This window comes from Trachemys scripta, chromosome 9, assembly GCF_013100865.1.
Source record: "Trachemys scripta elegans isolate TJP31775 chromosome 9, CAS_Tse_1.0, whole genome shotgun sequence".
Taxonomy (NCBI): domain Eukaryota; kingdom Metazoa; phylum Chordata; order Testudines; family Emydidae; genus Trachemys; species Trachemys scripta.
In genome coordinates, this window is record NC_048306.1 from 39,002,775 (window position 1) to 39,029,395 (window position 26,621).

Genomic DNA, 26,621 nt, shown 5'->3' on the forward strand with positions numbered 1-26,621 from the left:
AAGAAGTGGGCTCTAGTCCACGAAAGCTTATGCTCTAATAAATTTGTTAGTCTCTAAGGTGCCACAAGTACTCCTGTTCTTTTTGCGGATACAGACTAACACAGCTGCTACTCTGAAACCTATAAGAATCATGGACATGCAAATCTATATCAAGACATCTGCACCTCTTAAATTCATTTTAAGATCACATCATCTGAGTCTAGTCACCCAGAAGCAGCTGTTTCCCTTAAAGGTATGGCAACAAGAATATCCTTATAGAATTGGTATCTATTATCTTTTGCTTTTGAACAGGGAAACCCCACGAAGCAATTGGGAATCTTACCAATCACATCTAGTTGCTCTCGCTATAGGTCTCTGATGTATGGTGCTTTTTTATCCAGTGGAGGCCCACACCCATCCAAGCAATATCACGCACTATAGTTTTAACTAGGGCTGTCAATTAATCAGTTAACACCCGCGATTAACTGAAAACAAAATCAATATTTTAACGTAGCATACCTCTGGGCAGGGAGGGAGGCAGAAGCCCCGTGTCCAGAGGGGGGCTGAAGCCCAGAACCTCCAGCCTATATTTGAAAATATAGAAAACATCCAGAAATATTTAAAATGGTATTTAACAGTGAAACAGTTTCAAACTGTGATTAATTGCAGTACAGTATCTCCTCACTTAACGTTGTAGTTATGTTCCTGAAAAATGCGACTAAGCAAAACGATGTTAAGCAAATCCACACACACACACGAAGTTTTAAACAATTTAATACTGGTACACAGTGATGATGATTGTGAAGATTGGTTGAGGTGGTGGAGTCAGAAGGTGGGATATTTCCCAGGGGATGCCTTACTGCTAAATGATGAACTAGCAATTGGCTGAGCCCTCAAGGGTTAACTCTCACACTCTACAAGGCAACAGGAATGGAGGGAGGGGAGAGAGCATCGGAGACAGAGACACACACCAAATGTAAGAGAGAGAGAGATGCGCATTTCCCCTTTAAGTATGCTGACCCCGCTCTTAAGTATACTGCCTTGTTAATTAGATCAGCTTGCTGAGACCACAGCTGCTGCCAGCAAGCTCCCTCCATCCTGAGCCCTGTTGTGTGTCCCCCATGCTCTATGGAAGATGGGGTAAGCGGGGTGCAGGAGCAGGGGGACACCCTAACATGCACCCTCTTCCTTTCCTCTCCTCCCCCCGTACAGCAAGCAGGAGTCTCAGGGAGCAGCTCCAAGGCAGACGGCAGGAACAGCACATGGCAGTGGGGGGAGAGACAGCTGAACTGCCAGCAATTGATAGCCTGCTGGGCAGCTGCTGTACAGGGAACTTAGAGTAGCAGGGAGCCGATAGGGGGGCTGCTGGTCCACCCTGGTTCCAAGCCCCCCACCAGCTAGCTGCAACAGGCTGCTCTTCCTGCAAGCAGTGGACAAAGCAGGTGGCTGCCAAACGACATTAGAAGGGAGCATTGCGCAACTTTAAATGAGTATGTTCCCCAATTGATCAGCAACGTAACAACGAAACATTAACCGGGACAACTTTAAGTGAGGAGCTACTGTGTTTGTAATCGCTTGACAGCCCTATTTTTAACCAATACCTCTCTTTCAAGTGGTGCTTTACAGTGCTGCTAAATCACTAAGTTCTACCTATGCACAATGAGACTTGTCCAAAGCAGAATTGGTGTGCCTGCTAGCAATGGAGGGGCAGGCAGTACATTTCAAGTAGCTTTTGGATTCTCCCAACTCCCCCCATAATAGTTTTCATGTGAATCAGTGTCTTGTGCACTAAAGAAAGGTTCTTAATGTCACTACTTGACAGTCATGCAACTTACCTGTACCCTCATCTCTTTCCAAAGAAACCTGTGAAACAAAATCTTAAAAGGGGCTACTGAACAATTTCAAATTCACGGTTATTTTAATCCCATTAATGTCATTAATATATCTGAGTGGTATTTAAGACAGAACAGGTGCTCAAGATACGATGATGGGAACTGTATAAGTAGAACAGAAACTGCATTTAGCACCGAGAACCTAACTAGCTGAGCTACCATGTTTACTGAATTGGCTAAGATCAGATGTATCTGATATGAAACTAATGCATCCTCTAGCAAAGGTACCTGGGCTCTAATATTTCTTCCACACAAGTGGTATATTGCTACTACAAAGGAACTGAAAGTTCTTCTGTCCTTCACCAACCTATGGATGCTCAAGCTCTCAATAACAGAACATACAGAGGCTCAATAGCGCCATACGTGTTTTAAAAGCATTTACAAATTACAAAAAAAAGTCTATGTAATTTTTTTTTAAACAAAAGTTTAATTCCTTCATTGAGGTTTTAGTTTAAACACAAATGCTGCTGAAAATCCTCACACTGCTTTGATGTCCTTGCTCTTGGCTTTTGATCACAATGTATTGGCAGTGAACCAGCAGGAGCTTTGAAGTAGGAGGCAGAAGTCCTGGATGGACCCCTCAATTGAGCTCAATGCAGGAAGCAAAGCAAAGAAGCAAACATACACACTTTCTAGACAAACACCAACTTCTCATATAACCCTCCCCTCCCCCCCTTACAGTGTAGGGTTTTAAGTTACTGCAAGACAAAAATTCTAGGGAGGGAGAGGGGGAAATCTTACTTAAAAAAAGGCACAATACCTAACAACTAAAAGAACCACTCCAAATCTAGACAGCCAGCTTTTTCCAGCTACACTTATCTCCCACCTGATACTGGCTGTAGATACAAGTGACTCCAAATAACTCCCTTCCCTATCTCCAAAGTTAGACAAGACTGTTTATAAAAGCAAAATGCATACAAGAACCAGCTTGGTTTGCTACCTCGTAAGAGTCCAGGAGAGACTGGTTTAACCGCTTATTGTGGGATGGTGCAACTACCATGCATTCAAGTTTTGGATGATGCCTATTCTACAGGCAGGAGCATTGGAGACAGCTCTAGGCTTGATTGTTTCTTCTCTTCCTACTTTAGGAAAGTTACTGCCTGGAGTTAAGTGTGACATTGAGAAAACGTCAATAAAAGCTGCAGAGGGAACAAGTCTCGCCTGACCTACTATCACTGAGCACCTTACATGAAGAACAGCTGGCTGACTCAGCCATCCTTAGCACTTCCTAAGGCCTCCAAAGTCCTGCAGCCTACCTCTTCCTCCATTAACATTCCCAAGATTCCTTGAGGAGGGAAGAGGATTTTGTAGAGATGGCCGATTCTGGTATTGCCATGGCAAAGAGTAAAGGTGGGGTGCAAATACTGCAACCAGAACAAAATACATCAGAAACTTCATGAGAGAAGGGGCTAAAATGCACAGAAATAAAACTTCTAATAGGAAGTAACATATCAGCCCATTTGATCTACCCCGCAGATACATGTCCAAGGAACATACAGGTCAGGGAGGCTAGACTCACTAATGGACTGGCAAAGGAGGGGAAAACTAGAGGGCAACAAGTTTCTTCAGTAGAACAATCTGAATTCAGGGGTTTAACACAGTACACTCCAGGCAGCAGGTGACAGATCCTTGATCTCCTTCCGGAAGAGGAAACTGCTGACCCACCCTGTAGCGCCTCACTTCTTGTCAGAAACTTGGTCAACATACAAGACTTCCTTATACCACCTTGTTAAGGGCTTCTGTCAGGTACAGAATAAGTGATGTGGGTCAGCAATCCCTTGAACTCTTGCTGTAGTTTCAGGCCAGCATGTCCTTAGGAGTTCTACTTCCCATACAAAAAAATCCAGGCGTGCATGCAAAGTAGTCTAACCTCCCCATAGACAAAACTTCCCCTCCAAAAAAAGGTTGTGGCAATTGGCCATGTCAATTCTGCTCTCCAGGGATCTGCAGTGCTGACTCAATACTACTGGAAGCTTAAACTATTGAGGAGATCACAGTGGGATGCTACTGGCAGGAGCCTGAGCATTACAGATGTGTGCTCTCCACCCCACCCCCTCCCAGAACTGAGCCTGATGTGTGCAGAGGAGGAGCTGTGGAGAGCTGCACTGGAACAAGCAGAGTCTTCTAATGAACTTTATAATTAGCTGAACAACTTTTGGTTTTAAAAAAAGCCACACAAGCAGCAGCCAGCATCCGTTATAAGGGGACATGGCTGAATAGGTAGGAGACAGATTCCCCATTATGAGTCCTCCTGATGGCCTCTGCAAGGATCATTGAGATGTCAATAACCTGTAGGGGGAAAAAAAAGTATCAGTTACCTGGTGGAAGACTATGCAAGGCCTTAGCGTGGCTGGGAAGCCATGAGGAATCTTCAAGGCACAAGCCCCACCATTACAAAGATAACCATAAGCAGATCTGTAGCAGACTGTCAGATACAGGGAAAACAACAAAATCTCTAAACAAGCAGGCATGACAGGATACCACATTTCATATCACTCTGAAGGTACTGCTGCAAATTGTTCCATTCTGCCTTTTCTAAGAGTGGGATAGGAATTGCCAGATGGAATCAGACTTGAGGTCCATTTAGACTAGTGTCCTATCTGACAACGACAGTACCAGATGCTTCAGAGTAAGGTCTAAGAACCCTGCCATAGGAAGATGTGGGGTAATCTCCCCTCTCACTAGATCTCATCCTGCTGTCCAATAGTTAGAGATTGACTTAAACCCTGAAGAATGAGGCTTAAAATATGTTAGCATTTATTATGACAACTCCAGATACTCAAATTTTACATTCTTGACCTCAACTTCATGTGGCAATGAATTCCACAGTTTAGGGCTAGTTTATACTTGGAAATTTACCAAAATAGTTACTCCAGAATAACTCCGCGTCTGGATGCTCTCATTCCAGATTAAGTCTACATGGGGGCTTATACTGAAATAACTATCCTGGCATAACTATGCTGGATAGCTATTTTGGTAAATGTTCCACCACAGGCCACCTAGAAAATGTTAAATTAAGCAACTGAACATTCAGACTGCCCCACTGACAGTGATTTGAAAGTGAGACAGGAGCTAAATAGATTTTTAAAATTCTAAGGAGCTTTTGAAAATGCCTTAAGCTTGCTTGTCAATATAATCGCAGTGCAGTGGTGTTTGCTAGTGTTCACAGCAGGGCAAAGAGTTAGAAGTACTGACCTCTGCCACAAACTTATCATATAAGCTTGGGGCAAAAACAATGCCTCAATTCCTCGTCAATAAAAAGGAGTTAATACCCACCACACAGGGGCACTGGATAGAACGGTTACTTACCTTCTGTAACTGTTGTTCTTCGAGATGTGTTGTTCACGTCCATTACACATTAGGTGTACGTGCGCCGCGTGCACGGACGTCGGAAACTTTTTCCCTTAGCGGCTCCTGTCGGGCTGGCAGGGCCCCCTCCCTCCCGCCAGAGCGGCGCCCCGCTCCAGGGTATATATATCCCTGCCGACCCGACCCCTCCGGTTCCTTCTTGCCGGAGACTCCGACAGAGGGGAAGGAGGGTGGGAAGCGTAATGGACGTGAACACCACATCTCGAAGAACAACAGTTACAGAAGGTAAGTAACCGTTCTTTCTTCGAGTGATTGTTCACGTCCATTACACATTAGGTGATTCCCAAGCTTACCATTGGAGGTGGGTAGGAGTCAAGGTACAACTGACTGTAGCACAGCCCGTCCAACCATCGCGTCCTCTCTGGTCTGATGGTGGATCGTGTAGTGGGCTGTGAACGTATGCATGGACGACCAAGTGGCCGCTTTACAGATCTCCTGGATAGGGACCTGCGCCAAGAAGGCCGTTGAAGACGCTTGGGCCCTAGTCGAGTGGGCCCGGATCTCTGGGGCCGGAACATTGGCGAGCTCATAACATGTGCGTATACAATGCACAATCCACGCCAACAAGCGCTGTGTCGAGATAGGCAAGCCTTTCATACGTTCCGCAATGGCAATGAACAGCTGAGGTGTTCTGCGGAACGACCTGGTCCGTTCCAGGTAGAACGCCAATGCCCTTCGAATATCAAGGGTATGTAGGCTGCGGTGATGAGGGTCCGTATGGGGTTTAGGGAAGAACACCAGTAGACAAATGTCCTGTCCCATGTGAAACTGTGATACCACTTTCGGGAGGAATTTGGGGTGCGGCTTCAGTTGCACCTTATCCTTATGAAAAACTGTATAAGGGGGTTCTGAAGTGAGGGCCCTCAATTCCGATACCCTCCTGGCCGATGTGATGGCCACGAGAAACGCCACCTTCCACGAGAGGTGCATGAGGGAGCAAGTGGCTAGGGGTTCAAAGGGGGGTCCCATGAGCTTAGTTAGGACTAGGTTCAGACTCCACGCAGGGACAGGCGGGCGCGAGTAGGGAAACACCTTCTCTAGCCCCTTGAGGAATCGGGCCACTGTGGGGTTGGAGAACACACACTCCCAACTCTCCCGGATGGAAAGCCAAAATGGCGGCTAAATGCACTCTAATCGAGGCGGGCGCAAGCCCCTGATGCTTGAGGTGCAGTAAGTAGTCCAGGATCGACGGAACTGAGACCTGTAAAGGCTGTATGTGCTGAGGCTCGCACCAGTGGGAGAACCTTTTCCATTTGGCCAGGTAGGTTGCTCTTGTGGAGGGCTTCCTACTACTAAGGAGGATTTGTTGAACCTGGTGAGAGCACCTGTGTTCCGCATCGTTCAGCCAGAGAGATACCACGCCGTGAGATGTAGCGATGACAGGTTCGGGTGGAGCAGGCGACCCCTGTCTTGTGTGACTAGGTCGCGATGGAGGGGGAGGGTGATCGGGTCGGCTATGGACAATTCCAGCAGGGTCATGAACCAATGCTGGCGTGGCCAGGCCGGGGCGATGAGTATAATTGTCGCCCTGTCCCTGCGGGTCTTGAGGAGGACCTTGTGTATGAGCGGGAACGGAGGGAAGGCATACCTCAGGCTCCCTCCCCACGGAATCGTGAAGGTATCTGCCAATGATCCCGGGCTGAGGTTCTGAAATGAGCAGAACTGAGGGCATTGACTGTTGTCCTTGGTGGCGAAAAGATCCACCCGGGGAAAGCCTCACCTCCGGAAGATTGAATGCAGGACGTCTCGCCTCAACGCCCATTCGTGCATTCGGTAGGATCGGCTGAGGCGGTCCGCTAAGCCATTTTGGATCCCCGGGAGATACGTTGCAATGAGATGGATCGCATGGGCTATACAAAAGTCCCATAATTGGAGTGCCTCGTGACAGAGGGGAGAGGACCGGGACCCGCCCTGCTTGTTTATATAGAACATGGCGGTAGTGTTGTCCGTCAGGACTGCCACGCTGTGACCTTCTATGGTGGCGTGGAAGGTCTGACAGGCGAGGCAAACCGCTCTTAGCTCCTTTAGATTGATGTGAAGCAGCTTGTCTTCTCTGGACCACAACCCTTGGGTCCGCAGTTCCCCCAGATGCGCCCCCCAACCCAGGTCCGATGCATCTGTTACTAACGTCAGAGTGGGCTGTGGGGCAGCGAAGGGGATCCCTTCGCAGACCTGCTGTTGATCGAGCCACCAGCGGAGCGAGCCCAACATCCGATCCGGGATCGTCACCACTAGATCCAAGGGGTCTCTGTTGGGGCGGTACGTTTGGGCAAACCACAACTGCAAAGGCCAGAGCCTTAGGCGGGCATGTCTGACTACATGTGTGCAGGCTGCCATGTGTCCCAGGAGCTGCATGCAACACCTTGCCGTTGTCGTGGGGAATTTTTGGACTGAGCTTGCGGCCCTCTGAATTGTCAGGAATCGAGACTCTGGGAGGCTTGCCCGTGCGGTCACCGAGTCCAGGACTGCACCTATGAAGTCCAGTCTCTGTGTGGGAACTAACGTGGACTTGGGCACGTTGACCAGGAGGCCGAGCCTGTCGAACATCTGCAAGGCCAGCGTCACGTGAGATCGGACCTCGGCCTCCGACCTGCCCGTGAGGAGCTAGTCGTCCAAGTACGGGAACACGCGCATCCTTCTCTTCCGAAGGAAGGCTGCCACCACGGACATGCATTTCGTGAATACTCGTGGTGCTGATGCCAGGCCAAAAGGCAGGACCGCAAATTGGAAATGGCGCTGGTTGATGGTGAAGCGCAGGAACCGCCTGTGGGCCGGATTGATGGCGATGTGAAAGTAGGCATCTTTCATATCGAGGGCAGCGTACCAATCCCCCGGATCCAGGGATGGGATAATAGTTCCAAGGGAGACCATACGGAAGCGCGTTCTGACCAGAAACTTGTTTAGGTCGCGCAGGTCCAAGATAGGACGGAGGCCCCCTTTTGCCTTGGAAATCAGGAAGTATCTGGAGTAGAATCCTTTTCCCCTTAGGTCCGGTGGGACCTCTTCCACTGCTCCTACTGCGAGAAGGGTCTGTACCTCCTGCATGAAAAGTTGCTCGTGAGAGGGGTCCCTGAAGAGGGACGGGGAAGGGGGATGGCAGGGAGGGGGCGAGGAAAACTGGAGGGTATAGCCCGCCTTCACTGTGCGCAGGACCCAGCGGTCCGATGTTATGCGCAACCATGCCCGGTAGAAATGGGACAGGTGGTCCTTGAAACTTGGAGGAGGATCCGGTATGGAATGTGGTACGCTGTCCTCGAGCGTAGCTTCAAAAGCCTGGTTTGTTCCCTGGCTGCGGCTTGCCCTGGCCGTGACCTTGGCCCTGGTTAGGCGTATTGTTGCGTCTCTGCCTGTTATCCCTGCCACGACGGCGGTACGGTTCGTGCCGAGGGCGAGGGTGGTACTGCCTCTGTGGTGGCTGAGGTTTAAAGGGCTTGCGCTATGTCACCGGGGTATGCATACCTAATGACTTTAGGGTTGCTCGCGAGTCCTTAAGGCCATGTAGCCTGGCGTCCGTTTGGTCGGAGAACAAGCCCGAAACTTCAAACGGGAGGTCCTGCAGAGTGGTCTGCACCTCTGGCGGAAGGCCTGAAGCCTGTAACCATGCCGAACGCCTCATCACTACCCCTGACGCGACTGTTCTAGCCGCTGCGTCGGTTGAGTCGAGGGAGGCCTGCAATGAGGTCTTGGCCACCGCCATCCCCTCGTCCACCAGGACCGTGAACTCAGGATGTGCGTCCGGTGGTAGGGAGTCCTTAAACTTGGAGACTGATGCCCAAGAATTAAAATTGTGCCTATTTAGAATCGCCTGCTGATTAGCGATCCTCAGCTGAAGGCCCCCAGATGAATAGACTTTCCTTCCGAACAAGTCTAATCGTTTTGCCTCCTTGCCCTTGGGCGCAGGGGCTTGCTGGCCATGACGCTCTCACTCGTTGACCGCCGAGACCACCAGCGAACAAGGAGACGGGTGCAAAAAGAGGAAGTCAAACCCTCTAGATGGGGCGAAGTATTTCCTCTCCACACCTCTTGCAGTTGGTGCACTGGAGGCCGGCGTTTGCCACACCGTCTTATAGTTGGACTGGGCTGTCTGTATAATCGGGAGAGCGACTCTGGAGGGCCCCTCCGGGCTCAGGATATCGACCATGGGGTCCTCCTGTTCTACAGTCTCCTCCGCTTGCAAACCCAGATTGAGGGCTACCCGGCAAAGCAGGTCTTGGTGCGCCCGATGATCAATCGGGGGAGTGCCAGACACTGTCGTGCCCGCTACTGCCTCGTCCGGCAAGGAGGAAGAGGTTGGGGCCTTCTGCCCATCCTCATCTTCCTGCAACCCGGCATCGACCGGTTGCTCCTCTGGGACCTGACCCACGGTGTGGGACTGGGACGGTACCATGCTCGGTGCCGAGTCCACTCCCTCCCGCTCCTGCGGTCTAGAGACCGTTGCCTCCTTATGAGAAGGCGGACGGTACCGCGGAATCGGTACCCTGATGGCCCGGATCTCAAGGTCCTAGATGGGGGCCCTTGCTGGTGGTAGGCCCAGGGTGTCCAGAACGGCCATTGGCTCGGTTGGCCCCACTGGGGATGGCCACAGGCTTCGTAGTCCCTGCTAGCCTGCGCCCTATGGGCATACCCGCCGTACTGGCCCGAGTCCGTCTCCGACACCACGGACGGTGATCTGGAAGGCCACGGCGGAGCCGTAGAACGGTGCCGGTCCGGGTTTGGGGAGCAGCGCCTCCGCGACCAGGACCTGGAGCAGCGTCTCGCCGACCTGGACCTGGATCAGTACCGGTGATCACGGGACCGGGAACGACTACGGCTGGTCGGTCTCGGGGAACGTACCGCCGACGCATCCCGGTGCCGACTCGTGCTTGGCTGCTGAGTCGGTGCCGACCGCTTGCTGAAGCCCGACTGCTGCGGCGCTTTCTGCGCCGAGGGCAACCGGGAGTCCGCCGAGGCGGAGCTCGACCGGGACCGGTGCCTTGAACGGTGCCAAGATGGCGACCGTGATGGGCGCACCATTGCCGGCTTGCCTCTGTGTGGCAGCTTCGGCGGAGCGTCCTCAGTTCGTGGAAGGGCCTCAACGGACAATGCAATGAGGTCCTTTGCTGCCTCAAATGTGTCCGGAGTGGAGGGCTGTTCCAAGAGCTCCTCCAGCCCATCATCCTCACTCAACGCGCCTATCCCGGGGCTCGACGGGCCTTTCGGCGCCGGAGCCACTACCAGGGTCTGTGCCGGGGCCGTGCCGGCCTTAGGCGCACTCGAGGTCTTCACCGGCGCCGCCCTCTTATGCGGGGAGCGTCCTCGGGCCTTGGGTTGGCCTTTCGATTTTGCCGGCGAAGACGACCGGTGTCGTACATGCCCCCGTTGGGTCGGTGCCGTGGGCTTCAAGTGACCCGCCGGCGCCGGGGCGCTCTGCACTGAGGCAGACGGTGCCGCCGAAGTGGAGGGCTGCAACGCTGTCTCCATGAGCAGCTGCTTGAGGCGAAAGTCTCTTTCTTTCTTAGTTCTGGGCTTAAAGGCCTTGCAGATCTTGCAGCGCTCTTTCTGGTGAGCTTCCCCCAGGCAGCAGAGACACGAGTCGTGGGGGTCGCTCAATGGCATAGGCTTGCGGCACGTGGCACAAGCCTTGGGCGTGCGGCATGCCCCGCCACCCAGGGCCGGTGCCGGGGTTGACCAAGCAACCACAGCAGGAACTTTAAGTACCTAATGAGCTGTTAACTACTAAGCTCAACACTACTACTAATTAACTGATAACTGTTTGCTAAATAACACTAATGACTATGCTAAGGGACACACTCAGACGAGAGACAGTTGTTCCAACGCCGCCACGGACGGTAAGAAGGAACTGGAGGGGTCGGGTCGGCAGGGACATATATACCCTGGAGCGGGGCGCCGCTCTGGCGGGAGGGAGGGGGCCCTGCCGGCCCGACGGGAGCCGCTAAGGGAAAAGGTTTCCGACGTCCGTGCACGCGGCGCGCGTACACCTAATGTGTAATGGACGTGAACAATCACTCGAAGAAGAATAATTGGTTGGTGTCTGCATTCTCCAGAACCTTTTACTATCTGTGTAATCCTCAAAGCACTTTGTCTTTGCTTCATGGGCCTGTTGTGGGTCACCCTGACTACTCCTACTGCGTATCAGTAAGACATGCTGCAGGATACACAATACAATACATTTGCCAGCATTCTATTCCATCTGTTTTAATTAATGTTTGTAAATGCTTTGATCATTAAATTCTGTAAATGCTAAGAAATGATAAAAGGGACCCAAGAGGAGAAAAAAAATGGGTGTGCACCCTTTTCCATCTGAAAGGCTTTTCAAGACTTTTCCTTTTCAAGTACCAGGAATAGAAAGTCCCATCATCCCTGTTTTGCCGGGTGTCTCCTTTGCAGGATGCACACAAGTGGATCAGGAATTCTGTGTTTAAAGGAAGGGGCAAGGCAGGGTGTTAGAATCTTTAAGATCCTCTCTTCCAACTGGTTTATGGCCTACCTAAAAATTAGATTCCCCTCAATCTGTTTTCACTTGCTTTGTATCTCATGCCACAAACCTAGTAACTTCTCTGATTTCAGGAGAAACAGGTTAGGCAAGATCTGTTTCTAAAACAGAAAGCAGAAAAGCTTTTCAAATGACCTTTCAGGCTTCTCTATGTTCTAGAGAAGGGAAAAATGAATTTGGCCCTTTGGCTTTGCAGGTCACTTTTAAGAGGACTGACGATTTGCACCAAATACTTCTTCCCAAACAGGAAAGCAAGCAGACAACCTACGCTACCATCTACTCCCTAACCCCCTCAAGCTCAAAAGCAAAGTAGCTCCTCACCTGGATTTTGGAGCAGTGCTTCATCTTGTCCTCCTGCGGTATTGTGTTTGTGACTACAACTGCCTCGAAGCAGGCATTGTTTATCCGGGAAATGGCTGGCCCGGAAAAAATCCCATGAGTTAGGATGGCATAAACTTTGGTGGCTCCAGCTGATACAAGCCTAGAAGGGAACAAATATGACAGGGTCAAAAGGCAAGTTTTGTAAGGTGAGCAGTGGGAGAAGAATGGGGGTTGGGTCCCCACAATATATGGGAAGGGGCTATTACTTGATGTTTCCCATACAGTTAATGATTTGGTTGGAGGGTGCAGTCTCAGATCAAGGGAGATGCCAAGCTGGGGCATTAGGTGACCCACATAGGTTGAAGCAGTTTTACGAAACAAGTATATCCCAGGGTGCTTTTACGTAAGCAACCTGCGTATTTGAAGAACTTGGTCTTCAGACTTGGGCTTTAAGACCAGATCTACAGCCTTGATAAGAAGTACTTCTACATGCAGTATTTAGACTGCCAGTGGCATGGCAAACACAAAAGGTACCTGTGCAGAACATGAGGCTCTTGTACAGATCTGCTTCTTTACAACCTATAAAATTGATTTGGAAGGTTTTTAAGATTTTTGCCAGGATTTTTACATTAGAAATTCAGGGTCTAGAGTGACTGCAGAACTAATGAAATGACAGTCAGAAGACAGAAGCCTTTTTTACACAAATTTGTGCCATTAAAGGTGCCTTTTTAAACCAGTGCAAATCTGTATGTAACCCTGAAAACTGGGCTAGTGAGGAGAGAGTTGTACTCACTGTTTACTAACACTTATTTGACTCACAGTCCAAGACCCCAAACCCATCATCATCAGGCACAACTCCATTACAAGTTAATAGTTATTTGCAATGTAGCGATATAGGCAAGAACAAGTTTATATCATGTGCAGTTTACACCTAACCTCCTCACTCACTTGTCCGCTGCATGGCAGATGGTGCCACAGGTGTCTGCCATGTCATCTACCAGAATGGCCACTCTGTCCTTCACATCACCCACCAGCACCATGCGATCCACCTCATTAGCCTTCTTTCGCTCCTTGTGAATGAGGGCAAAGTCCACATTCAGCCGATCTGCAATGGACGTCACTCTGTGGAAAGAGCGCGCGAGGTTTCCAGATTGTGCTTATGCTCCTCATGGAGGAAGCTTTGGCAGGAGAAGGGAAAAACTGCTCCAAGACTACATAAATTGAGACTGAATGGACAGCAAATGGTCACAGCTTCCATTATATTGCTGTTCTTGACAAATCCAGAGAAGATGTCCCCTCTGCCTCCTATTTTGAATATATAGTTGCCTTTAAACCTGTATGAAGGTGGAGCTACTTTCAAGATCAATTACCCTGAAGCCTCTGATCTGCTGTCCCCTAGCTGCAGCAGCTAGATTAAGGTGATGGAGTCTTCAGGAATGCTTTGATTTTGATCAGTGCAAATTAAAAATTTGCATTTTTTGGGTCTGTCAAGAGCTTATTTAAATAGTGTGTTTTGCTGATAAACCTCTAAAGTTTCAGCACCCAAGGGGAATCACTTTCAGTTTATTTCCCAAAAGAGCTTTTTATGTTATTTAAAGAAAGTGAATCTATTTGATGACCATACTGGCCCCATCCACACTAGATTTTTTTCCCTACACGTTTCCAGTTGCTAACAGGCATAATTTCACTAGTGGTAGCAAAAGTGGGAAATTAAAAGGAAAAAGCTAGCATAGAGATACCCAGTATGTAGCTAATTTGCTGCCCTGTAGAAAAAAAACCAAAACCAAGACCAACCGATAAAAGCAGAAGATATAACAGAGAAGACATGGAATCTCTCCTCAGTACTTGGTGCTTAACAACAAGGATTTCAATGTCATCTCACTGCAACTGACTGCTGAAGATTTAATTCCCCCTTTGATTTGCACATCAAACAGTTGTGAAGTGGTTAATTCTGCATGGCATAAAGTTACCTGGAGTTCTGCACAGGAGCATGGTCAAGCACATGGTTACTAGGACATATATTCTTGAAGTCACACCTGAAATGTCACTATTTCTCGCCAAATACCAAGAGCTACCACACTCCAGGTTATGAATCCACAAATAAATGTAGGCCAAAGTCTAATGAGAAAGCATACTAGCAGCTACAACAACCCTCCAACCACTAAATTCATAACTGCTCCAGTCTACTGGGGGAGGAGCTTAAAAAAAAAAAGACAACTGGAAAGAGAGAAGAAAGGAATGAAAGGAGAACACCAGGTAACTTTAGGTCAGAAAGTAACAGCTAATTGTTGGATTGCCTTTCCAAAACAGTTGTACATTTCTAAATGACATTCAGGCTTTTTCTTCACCGTAAAAGGATTTATAACAAAACACAATATTTATCTTGCTGTAGAATCCTATGTGAAAACAAGGCAGTTATAGTGTTCACCATGAGATAGCTAGGCAAGATCAGCACTATACACTATCCCACCCCCACCACACCTGTGACTGACCTCGTTTGGTTTACCTGGCAGTAAAACTGAACTGCCTTATTTCCACTATGTTTTTATAACAGGATAGCTGAACTCCATTAGTTATCCCACTGTAAAAATAAAGCTTATGCCCAAATAAATCTGTTAGTCTTTAAGGTGCCACCGAACTTCTCGGTCTTGTCAGTGAAGACAGTCTCAGTGTTAGTTTTATGTTAAATATAGCCAGTTCTCTCTGGACATTGCAAGTGGACGCCAGTCATTACTCAGGGTTATGTAACAATAGAGCACTTAAGGGAGATTAATGAAGTCAACTCTGATTAGACCCAAGGTAACTCAATTATGTAACAGGTTTCAGAGTGGTAGCCGTGTTAGTCTGTATCAGCCAAAAGAACGAGGAGTCCTTGTGGCACCTTCAAGACTAAAATTTATTTGGGCATAAGCTTTCGTAGGCCAAAACCCACTTCATCGGATGCATGCAGTGGAAAATACAATAGGAAGATTTTTTATATATATAAAAAATCTTCCTACTGTATTTTCACACACACATTTTTTATATATATATATATACACACACACACACACACACACACACACACACACACACACACACCCACGAAAAAATGGGTGTTGCCATACCAACTCTAAGGAGACTAATCAATTAAGGTGGGCTATTATTAGCAGGAGAAAAAAAACTTTTGTAGTGATAATCAGGATGGCCCATTTCAAACAGCTGACAAGGTGTGAGTAACGGCTACTTGTTCTTTTTTCAATTATGTAATTTAGTTCTAGCCATCAAGGCATTTATAATGTGCCTATCACTACGCTATCTAGGCATCTCAATGTAAAAGCTTTACACTTTAAGTAAACCAATTTCTAACTCAAGCAAATGTTTGCAGAACGGGCTATGGGCAACCTGGAGCCCACGACTTCTACATCTTCCCAAGATGAATCAGTTTCACTCCCCTTTCCTCCAGAAGGTCAAGTTGCAGACCCTGTAGTCCCCCAAACCCAGGCTCCCTGCTGAGAACTTCAGTTACCCAAACTATCCTCTGGTTACTACTGATCCTGGCAGCATGAAACATTGTGACCAGGTTCTAACAAGGATTTACTTATTGCTCAGATAAATGTGCCTGGGATACATAAGGATTGGTGATAAGTGTTTCTGCACTTGAAAAATTCCCAGAGAACTGGAACCCACTCCTCATTATATGGGGAGTTATGACCACCCTCCCTTTATGGCTAGATGGGAAGGACACCAAAAGCTTTGTAACGTGGGATCATAGTATGGAAAAGATTGAGACCCACTGGTTTATATTCTAGAAGAATGACAGATGCCACAGCTAGTGTGTCACTAAACATAATTATATTTATATTATACATAGATTAGGTGTCTGAAATCTGTTGTGGCCAATTGGCCTTTAGTGTCACTTAGTCAGATCAGACTTGTGTGTCACATGCCTCGTGGACACAGCAGGGTTTGTTTTAAACAGATTAAATGAATTTTCTAATTTAAGTTTAGGGCTTCCATCTTCTTCAAACTGGAGTCTGGTTTGCAACCATTTCTGTATCTGCTGAATATCAACCCCTCACATCAATATACTAGGCAGTCGGCTTTCCCTGGAAAACGCTATCTCAAGCCTTGCCCGCATGTGGAGTTGCACCAATTTAACTAAAGGCATGATCTTAAACTGATGTAGTTAAATTGGTGCAAACCCCTGTTGACTCTTAAGTCATGTCTACACTAGCAAGCTTACAGTGGCACAGCTGCACTACTCTAAGATAGCTCGCATATCTGCTTTTTGCTGATGGGAGAGATCTCTCCGGTCAACATAATAAAACCACCTAAACGAGTGGTGGTAGCTATGTCAGTGAGAGAGCATCTCCCACCGACACTGCGCTGTGCACATGAGCACTTATGCCAGTAAAATTTATGTCGCTCGGGGTGTGTGTGTGTGTGTGTGTGTGTGTCTTTTTCACATCCCTGAGCAACATACATTTTGCTGACGAAGGTGGAAGCGTATACATGGCCTTAATTTAAGAAGCTTGTATGTCAGTTAAACTTAAACAGAATCCTAATGGACTTAGATCAGTGTTTCTCAACTAGGGGGGTCAGGGCACAGGTTTGGGGAGGAGGGAAGGTGACAAGTGCAGGGCTGGCATTAAGATGTGGCAAGAAGAACAATTGCACAGGGCCCCCGTGAACCTAAATTACATGCATGAGCCCTGCTGCACAGGGCCGAAGCATGTAATTTAGGAATTGCCCTGCTTGCCAGCCCCCAATGCCCAGCATTGAGTATTATTTATAATTTACTTAATGGTATTTAAGGTGAGGGGGGTTTCCATTTTTTAAGTCCAAAGAGGGCTGCCAGCACAAAAAGGTTGAGAAACACTGTCTTAGATGAAATCAAAGTAAGCTTAGTTTAAACCGAGTCTGTGCCCACAGTGGTTCTCATGATTTAACTAAATCTGTTAGCTAAACTTGTGCAAATTTTCATGTTTATATAAGGCGCCCAACAGAAATTACCTTTGTCTAATCAGTTGGGGTATGGTGCGGATAGCCCATAACCTCCAGATTGTCAGACTCCGTGCAACCTTTAGCCTGTGGGCACATGCCACCCCATCTGCCAAATGGGGATACTTCCCTCCCTACTTCAAAGACACTGAAGAATGATCAGGGAAGAGGAAAACCTTGGCCACAAGACTTCAGAATGCAATGTGATTTTTCTGAAAATCTTGTGCAGATTACAGCTAGTTGCTTTGGCATTCCAGATGCTGGCACTAAGAAACAAGCCACATCAGTAGTTTTACATGCAAGAGGTTGGTATACTTTGTGAGTTCTAATTGAAGTGGATGTTCAAAACATCTGGCTGCACTGCAGTAGCGCACTGCTGGGTTTATAATTACTCTCTAACAAACAGTTTGTGGAATGGGATGTTGGCGGTAAGAACTGAGGTTTGGGTATGATTTAGGGAAATATTCCAGAATTAGTTTAAGGACATATCCTCGTTCTATCATTTGTAGTTGCTGTGGAAAACATTACAAAGCGAAGAGATCACATTTTCAAAGAGTTGCACTAATGAGCACAGTATCTCAATCTGCTACTATATTATCATGTAGCAGATGTTTTGAAGTTCCTGCCTGAAAACAAAGCTGCACTTACTTTTCCAATCCCTCCCTTTCTAAAAAATCATGCATGGGCAATTCCACTTTTACATGGAATATGCAACAACTTTACAGTTTGAGGAACAAGCATGAACTATGAAGTGTCTAAGCAATGGTAATTCTAGGAATCCACTCCAAGTAATTTCAGGAACCTATTTCAAGATTTGCCTTCTGTAAATTCTCTAGGATAACATATCAGGCTACTCCAAGCCAACTGCCAAAAGGGGAATGTTGACTGTGATTTTGGGGAAGCAGGTTTGAGTAGCGAATACTTCCAGATCTCAGAAGTTTTACACTGTTACGAAAAAACACAGATTACTAATTAAAATGGTGTGAAGATATACTATTGTCAACTAGTCTCAGTTCTGGTGCTTCTAATATCTCACCTCTTTGCTCCACCAGCATCTGGTGAAACAATAGTACAGTTCTTCCACTCTGCAATGTTCTCCTTGATCCACTTCAGTACAGCAGGCTCTGCATACAAGTTATCCACAGGGATATCAAAAAAACCCTATGGTAAGACAAACAGGAGTAGATATACTCTGCATAACTGACAGTCAAATTCCAAAGACAGACCTGGCAAAAAACAATAGAAGCCCTGAAAATAATCAGGCTTCCAGCCACAGCCTTTTCATAGTAGTAGTAAGTATTCAGCTCTCCTTACACTTACATTAATAGATGTGCAGTAATCTTCAGAATACACAGAATACTAATGCAAGAGACCATCTTCCGCCTCTATGGGGAGTTACAGAGGCTAGTGAGCTAATGTTCACAAAAAAACGACCCTCTGTTACTCTTAAATTGTGTTATGCACTTCTGCTGATCAACATGAAAACAGTCCAATGCTGGCAAGGACCTGATGTGGACATTAACTCCATCTATTAGCATAGCAGCTAGTTGCTTGGTTTGTTTTTTAAATTGAGGGTTGGCCTCATGCTCAGGATGCAGCCAACTTCATACTACCTCAGCAGAAGCTTCCAGGGAAACGTCACAGGTTGCCCAAATGCCAAAAGATAGTCAATCCTGGACTATCAGTGGATGATGACTACATAGATGAATACTTGCCTATTTTGCCATCTCCTACATGCAAGAAACACCAACCCTACCTGCTCACTCCCTTTTTGGGCTCATGTTAAGACTCAATACCTGCATAGAGCAAGCTGAAACAGGGAAATATGAGCCACCCGCCCAGGTCTTCAAAGGCAATAGTTACAAGGGTGAATGTATTATTAAAACTAGTGGGTCACACATCACTGCTTCTATAGACCGAGCTCACTGCACATACTGGGGGGAGGGCGCTCCTTGCATCTCTATTCTCCTCATGAGTTTTTGGTGTGCCACCCTTCTATCCCACTGTATTTCAGGGACTCCCTGCAATCCCTGTATGCCAGAAACTCTGTGCACCACCTATTCCTGCTCTGCCGCTCCCAAGGACTCTGTTTCTCCGGTACTCCTCCCCATGCCATTGTCCCCCAGCCTGTACCAGGGGGTCTGTGCACCTCCATCTCCACCTTACCCCACCACTAACTCTCTTTTTTGGTTTGGAAAGAAGCATCTAAGGGTATCAACATTTAAACTCTATTGGACAGAGCTGAGATAGGTATTGTTAGGACAGAACATGTAATGGCACCATCAACCATTTCTTTGATCAAACAGACAACAGACCTAGTTGAAGCTGCAGGTTCTGCTAACTCAGACACCAGGGGCTCTGTGTGTTCCCTATTTCCCCCTTCCGGTCTTTCAATTTTCACCTAAATCAACAAAATTCTGACTATCGGTGCCTAAAACATTCCCTGAAATGTTTGCATTTATCAGATGTGGCATTCAAAAGTTATTACATTATAACCAACCAGACATAGAAATACCATCACATTGAGTGTAGGGCCTTGATTTGCTTGGTCAATCAAGAATAACAGCAATCTTATTTACAAGTGACCATGTGTCATGCAACATAAACTAAGGATCTAGTCACTGTCTGCCATTGCCCTACTGGCCTAGACCATCCCACAGGTAAGATCTGTGAGGCGGAAGTATCATCTGCTTGTCTACATCTGAAAAGTGTTATCTTCCCAAGTTTCAGTTCATACCTGAATCTGAGAAGCATGTAGGTCCATGGTGATGATGTGATCTGCACCCGCCACAGACAGCATGTTTGCAACCAACTTGGCAGAAATTGGGGCTCGACTCTAGTACAAGAAAAAGCCATGTTAATTTGGATGACAGCAAATTCACTTGTGGGTTTAAAAGAAATAATACATTTCAGCCTCTCCCTCAGGGGTATAAATCATTGCCTGAAAGTCTGAAAATATCTTCAATTTTATTTAAAACTGCCCAATTCTCACAAACACCCACACTCCATCCAGGGAGGAAAATAGCTTGGTAAGTTTCCAAAAGGAATAGACATTTATACGAATCAAGACAGCATCTGCAATTCCACTGATTATGATAAAGGTTGGCAAATGTCAAGATGAAAAAGTGATAGACTATGTTAAAATAATTTCCCCCTGCCCTTCTCTTACACATTGCAGTTCTGCACAAATAGGTGAACCAAAGAGTTGCACACCTTCCTCTGAAGCATGGGCTGCTGGCTAGAGACTAGATGGGCATATTCCTTTATGGAACTCCTGTTTGCACTACCTTGTCTTTTTTTGTCCTGGCGAGCATAAGGAAAGCATGGTATGACTGCAGTGACACGGCTAGCTGATGCGATCTTGCAGGCATTTATCATGATGAGAAGTTCCATCAGGTTGTCATTGATTTCACCACAGCCACTCTGCACAATGTAGACATCCTCTCCACGCACGCTCTCACCTATTTCCACACTAGGTGCAGGAGGAGATAAAAAACAAGTGAAATTAAAAGCACAAAACAAATACAATTTGGTAACAGCAAGCAGCCTGCATCAGCAATTTCCATGCAACTTAGTAACCGATCAACAATACCCAACAGAAAGGCAGTTGCTTATTTGCTCAGTAACAGTACAGTACATTTTGCTTAATAGCAACCCAGATACAGTATTAATAACTTCCAGTTAATAGCAACATTTTGCTGGGAACAAATCCCATCCCTTAATATTTAATATTAATGGCATTCAGATATTGGCAACAGCATGCCACTTAACACTTTTTGGAAGAAAAGCTCCACCTGATGGCACTTTGCAAGGCTGCAGCCAGGGAGGGAAGTGCTGGGACATACCTTCCCTAGCTGCATCCCCAAAAACCTGCACTTCTTTCTGGGGCTGCATCCCCACAAACCTGCCTGCAGAGGGACTGCACAGGAGGTAAGTGGCTTAGGGCTGGACTGGGAGGGGAGACTGCAGACAGGGCAGTAGTAGGGAGTGGAGCTGCAGCCCAATGCTGGAGCTGCATGGTACCTCTCCAAGAGCTCTCCAGGCTGTGGCATGCCAGAGGGCAGCACCCAGAGAAGGAAGTGCTGGGAGGTCCTGTGCAGCCCCCTGGGCCCCCAACACCCTGCTCCCCGAAGAAAGCCCCAGTATCTAAGACTGCATTTCCCTTCCCCACAGGCAGGTTTGCAGGGCTGCAATCAGAGAAAGCCATCCCAGCACTTCCTTCCCTGCTGCAGGCCTGCAAACCTGCCTTCTGCTTATTAGCAACAGCTGGACAATGGCAATGTTTTGCTGGCAATCAAAGGTCTGCTAATAGGCAGAATCTATTTTTTTTTTTACATTGCTCATTTTGATTAAATATACCGATTCAGCTGGTAAAGCAAAAACCATACGGCCTCTATTTTAGATCTCTATGTAATATACTTGCACCCCATGAAGAGGGCTTAAGTTCCTCCAAGTCACACAGGGGAACCATTGAACACAATTTCACTCATACAAGGCTTCTTTTAAAAAAGGAAAAAGTGATGGCACATCAGCAAAGCAAGCCCTGAGCCAGATTTTTAGAAGAGCCCACCGGACAGGAAAACAACATAAGTCTAACATTTAAGAGTGATTTACTGACATTGAACAGAGAACCCTTCAACATCCTGTTCTGAGAAAGTATTCAGGGTTAATTTCTTCATGGATATAATGCACAGTAATCCCTGGTGAAGGGATTCTGAATATACGCCAGAGGTCCTGGTGCCAGCAGCAAATGGCCAGACAGCTTTAGAAACATGTACAGAGAGGCCTGCCCCTGGAGCTGGGGGAGGAGATGAGGCAGTGGCTTCTATATCAAATCTGAAGTCTGAGGAAGTGCTGTGTAAGGCCTTATGTAGCAACAGATTGCTCCAAAAATGTTTCAGTTGAGAGGACAAGCCAGCAACACTGGAAATTGCTAGAAAGCCCAGAATCCATGGAGGAAGAAATGGGGCAACTTTTCCCTCATCTGTACTACATTCTGGAGGCAGCTTCACTTTGGACTACAGCCAGAGACATTGGTTATTACTAACGGGCAAGTGGCTGCAAGAGATTATGTGACTCAAGCTGAGGTCAGTTTAATTTTACATGCAGTCTTGTTGTAGACCCAGATTTTCATAAAAGGAATTAACCCGCCCATTCTCTTCCCTCACACATTTCCCAACTTCTTGTCTCCTCTTATATTTGTTGCTGTGGGCTATAAAATCAGGATCAGCTGCTCTTTTGTTAAAGCCCAAGCAGCACTGATTAGGCAGCCAATGTCATCTCTTCAGGTAAACACCCTAGTGACTGATGGGGAGGAAACAGCATCTGTGCTATTCTTGTGCAGTCAGCATTATTTGCTAACATTAAGAACTTGACCAGTCAGCTGGAAGGATAAGAGTGTTTGATACATGGTTGTGAAGTCGGTGTAATGATACAAGCTGTAGTTCAGTGAACAAACACCCACCTTTGCCAAGTTTTAGCTAAGTCTCCTACCTGTTGGGTTCTCACTTACAGCCCGTAAGCATGCAATGAAAACATATGTACTGTTTTTCCTGATGTGTGCGCGCTCCATTCTCATATACAGCCTGGAAAACATTTACAAGACTCCTACTTCTGAAGCCCTTACAACAGGATCCTTGCAGGTAACCCTTTACTCTGGTTTGAGTATGTAGTAGATGAGCACATACAGTAATTTTGTGTTCTGTGAATACACATGATCCATGTTCTGTGAAGACATGCCCATTTTATATTGTTCAGAAGTAATGCACTTTTATAACTGCATGTTAGATCCATGGCTCCCTGAACTTACATTTGCTGTTTTCAAAAAAGATTAAGAATGATAAAAAAAAATACAGGATGAAGAACAACAGTGGATTGTAGAGATTTGGAAAAAGTTAGATTCATAGTGCTTGGGAATTCCCAGAATATTTTAGTTATCTACATAGACACTAAACTCAAAAGTTACCTACAGAGACAAGGAGGATGACGCAATATCTTATCGTACCAACTTCTTTTGGTGAAAGACAAGCTTTTGAGCTTACAGTGACCTGAAGAAGAGCTCTGTGTAAGCTTCACAGCTTGTCTCTTTCACCCCTCCTTGTCTTTCTAATATCCTGGAACAACAACACAGCAATCAGAAGTTCACTATCTTGTCTGCAATCAGGGAAAGCAGTTCACAGTTTGCTTCCTGAACTCTCAGTCTGCAAAGGGACTAAAAGCTATAGCATAAGAGAGATGAAAGCCTCAAGTTGCCTTCATCGGCTGCTCAAAGTGATCATAATAAAGCTTTAAATATCAACATTGACCCTTTCAGTGGTAATTGTATCAAGCTTTCAGAAAATGCCCTGCAGTGTGATTGGATGTATCAGCCACACCCTAATGGTCCTTTCATTTGGAAAATCATTCTCTAGCCTAAGTTTCAAGTTTTGAATGTCAATAGTCTAGTGTTTGATAACAAAGATCTTTACTGTACTTAGAAGTAAAAGCCGTATTTATTTAATGCTATTTAGCTGGTGTCTTGGGGCTCCTACAGTGCTGCTTACAGTTTTTCTAGAAGCTTGGCAGAACAGTAGTTATGAGGTAGGACACCATTAAAAAATAAAAACTACTTAACAAATATCTAGTATTCAGATTAGTGCATGGCAAAACAACCTCCAGATAGAGTATCAAGATGCCCTATGGGAGAGAGAAGGTGAGTGAGGTCATATCTTTTATTGAACCAACTTCTGCTGGTAAGTGTGACCAGCTTTCAAGCTACACAGAGCTCTTCCACAGTTTAGCCATGCCAAGCGGGTACCAGATTTCAGGTGGGTTTGTACATGGCACAGCTAAGACAAACCACTGCTACCATGACCCATGCCCCGCAACTACACACACTGCTATTCATAGTCACATAAGCTCAAGTACGTGTACACAGGCAGGGGAATCATATAAGAATGGCCATACAGGGTCAGACCAAAGGCCCATCTAGGCTAGTATCCTATCTTCCGACATTGGCCAATGCCAGGTGCTCCAGAGGGAATGAACAGAACATCCATCCCCTGTCACTTGTACCCAGCTTCTGGCTAACAGAGGCTAGGAATACCATCCCTGCCAATCCTGGCTAATAGCCATTGATGGACCTATCCTCCATGACCTTCTTGAGTTCTTTTTTGAACCTTGTTATAGTCTTGGCCTTCACAACATCTTGTGGCAAGGAGTTCCACACGTCAACTGTGTGTTGTGTGAAAAAATACTTCCTTTTGTTTGTTTTAAACCTGCTGCCTATTGATTTCATTTGGTGACCCCTAGTTCTTGTGTTATGAGGAGTAAATAACACTTCCTTATTTACTTTCTCCACATAGTCATGATTTTATAGAACTCTATCATATCTCTCCTCAGTAGTCTCTTTTCCAAGCTGAAAAGTCCCAGTCTTATTAATCTCTCCTCATACCTTAATCACCATTATTTACCTCTCTCCAGTCTGAAAACTGACCATTTATTCTTACCCTTTTGTTCCTATCTTTTAATCAGTTACCAATCCATGAAAGGACCTTCCCTCTTATCCTATGACAGATTACTGTGCTTAAGAGCCTTTGGTGAGGGACCTTGTCAAAAGCTTTCTGAAAATCTAAGTATACTCTCTCTATTTCTAACACACCCCTCTCGCTTTAAAGGTAAATGTAAGTGTATGTAGTCTATGATAAAATATGCTCCTATAGTACAATATGGCATCAGCCCCTCTGGTTTTTCAGTGGAAGCCACAGGAGGGGCAAGAACAGCAGTGAATAGTGCGGGTCCATTGTCTAACACCTGTACCTCCAGCCAAGAGCTCTCCAATTACACAAGATGCTCCACAATTGTCAAACTTCCACAAATTAAGCCTATTCTTCTGTGGCTTTCTTAGTTAAGACTCAAGAGCGTCCACACACCAAAGTCCTTCAAAAGAGCAACTTGTCAGCGTTTCCACTCTGTGTTCACTTCCCCCTGGGAACTGCTTAGTGCTCAGGGCTTTCCCAAGCAACAGAATGTTGACCTGAGCCTTGGCCCGCACCAGCCGAGGTACTGGAGCGCTGTAAGCAGACTCAAGCAGAGTGAGCTACAACACTCACACTCCGGGAACGGAAGCCCGAAGAAGGCCAGACACGTTGTTTTGAAGCAGACCATGCAGCCAGCCACGGCGGAGCCTCTTGCTCTCAGCCAGCAGAACAAACGTCCCAAGACTACAGACTCCCCACGTTACCAGGGCATCTTCACCTCCCACAAGGCACTGGGACTCCTACTCCAGCAGCCCAGAAACTTCCGAATATCGCTGGGCCCTCACCCAGCCCCCTATCCCCAGCAGTAAGAGAGGGGTTGGGGAATGGAGCACCCCTCCCTCGCGCCAGGCCGGACTCCATTTGCCGAAACCGGGAGTCCCCGCAAAGCAATACAATTCCCAGCAGACCCCGCGCGGCGACCTCGCAGCCCTCAGAAGCGGTATGCGGCGTGGCATGCCGGGAGTTGTAGTCTTCCCCAGGCCCCTCTCACCATGTCTCCTGGTTACTGAACTTCTTGGTCACCACCTTGCCGAGCTCCAGGCCCAGGCGGTCGGCGATTTTCTGGGACAGGTCTTGGTGCGAGCTCCCGCTGAAGATCTTGATATTGGGCATCACGGCGGCTTCCTCCTCCTCCCTCCACCTCACAGAGGGGCCGGGTTGGGATCCGGGCTCCAGTCGCCGCTCCCCACGGGGGTGCTGACGGGACAGCACAAGAGAGCAACGCGTGTCTACTCCGCCATCTTCCCCTTCCCGCCAGCCGCACCTCCCTTTATAACTTCCCCGGCTACCACCAGCCCCCACCCGTACCCGGCTCTTATTGGTCGGCTGGCGCGAAGGGGCGTAGTTAAAACGACCTTCCAGGGGGCAAATTGGCCAAAGGTAAAAGTGGGTGGGGCTAGAGCACGCGCCGGGATCTGGTGGGCGCTACTCTGCGGGCAGCCTCCCACCCCCTACCTTTCTCGCGCTAAACAACAGCCGAAGCGACACTGCCGGTTGCTAATGGAGTGGCTGAGGGGCGGGGGCGCGTGGCAGCTGAACGGGCGGGGTTAGAGACAAGTCAGCGCCGCCGGCTGCGTAGCGTTGCGGTTTGAGGCGTGTTGGCTCCCTGTGGGGTGGGGGCGTGGATGGGGATTGGTTGAGGGTAGAGCTTGCCTCGCCTGCTATTGGGCAGTGAGGTGGCGGTGGGAGGAGCTTCTCCCCATAGTCCTAAACGGCCGGGATAGGCGCTGGCTAGGCAGTGCCCCTATGTGACGGGGGTGGGCGGTAGGTCATGCCGCCCTCGTGGGGCAGTTTATGGCGTGTGGTGCCCTGCTCGCATCGACCCGCATTCCGGGGCTGGGGAAGGACTAGAGACCCGCGTGATAGAGGGCGAGAGGCTGATAAATACAAAGGAATACACGTTGGAGCGCCTAACTTTGGCTGCACAGACACTGGTGGGGTCTGGGTTAGCTGTAGCCAGTCACCCCTCAAGAAAGGGATCTTGGGGCCATCGTTGCTAGGTCGCTGAAAACAGCGTCTCAATGTGCAGCGCCAGTCAAAAAAGTAACAGCGTTAGGAACCATTAGG

At 47.4% G+C, this 26,621-nt stretch overlaps 2 protein-coding genes across 3 annotated transcripts in view; both read right to left on the minus strand.

Annotated features, from left to right (window-relative positions):
• Positions 1 to 533, minus strand: part of SLC25A53 (solute carrier family 25 member 53) — a 9,804-nt gene extending 9,271 nt beyond the window's left edge. Inside the window, exon 1 of the mRNA XM_034782127.1 lies at positions 499 to 533. The gene's annotated coding sequence lies outside the window, so the exon portion shown is untranslated. The remainder of the gene's footprint in view (positions 1 to 498) is intronic.
• A 1,745-nt stretch (positions 534 to 2,278) lies between these two features.
• PRPS1 (phosphoribosyl pyrophosphate synthetase 1) lies at positions 2,279 to 26,117 on the minus strand. 2 transcript variants are annotated; one of them, XM_034781586.1, is made up of 8 exons: positions 25,546 to 26,117; positions 20,310 to 20,509; positions 20,036 to 20,040; positions 19,775 to 19,873; positions 18,074 to 18,198; positions 13,003 to 13,176; positions 12,055 to 12,214; positions 2,279 to 4,160 (listed from the first exon to the last, which is right to left on the minus strand). In XM_034781586.1, exons 1-8 carry the CDS (start codon positions 25,665 to 25,667, stop codon positions 4,068 to 4,070), a joined length of 978 nt encoding a protein of 325 aa, XP_034637477.1. In that variant the 5' UTR covers positions 25,668 to 26,117; the 3' UTR covers positions 2,279 to 4,067. The 2 variants fall into 2 exon arrangements, with proteins under 2 accessions (XP_034637477.1, XP_034637476.1); XM_034781585.1 differs by lacking the exon at positions 20,036 to 20,040 and having other exon boundaries at positions 20,325 to 20,509; positions 25,546 to 25,681.
• Between the last annotated feature and the right edge of the window lie 504 nt (positions 26,118 to 26,621).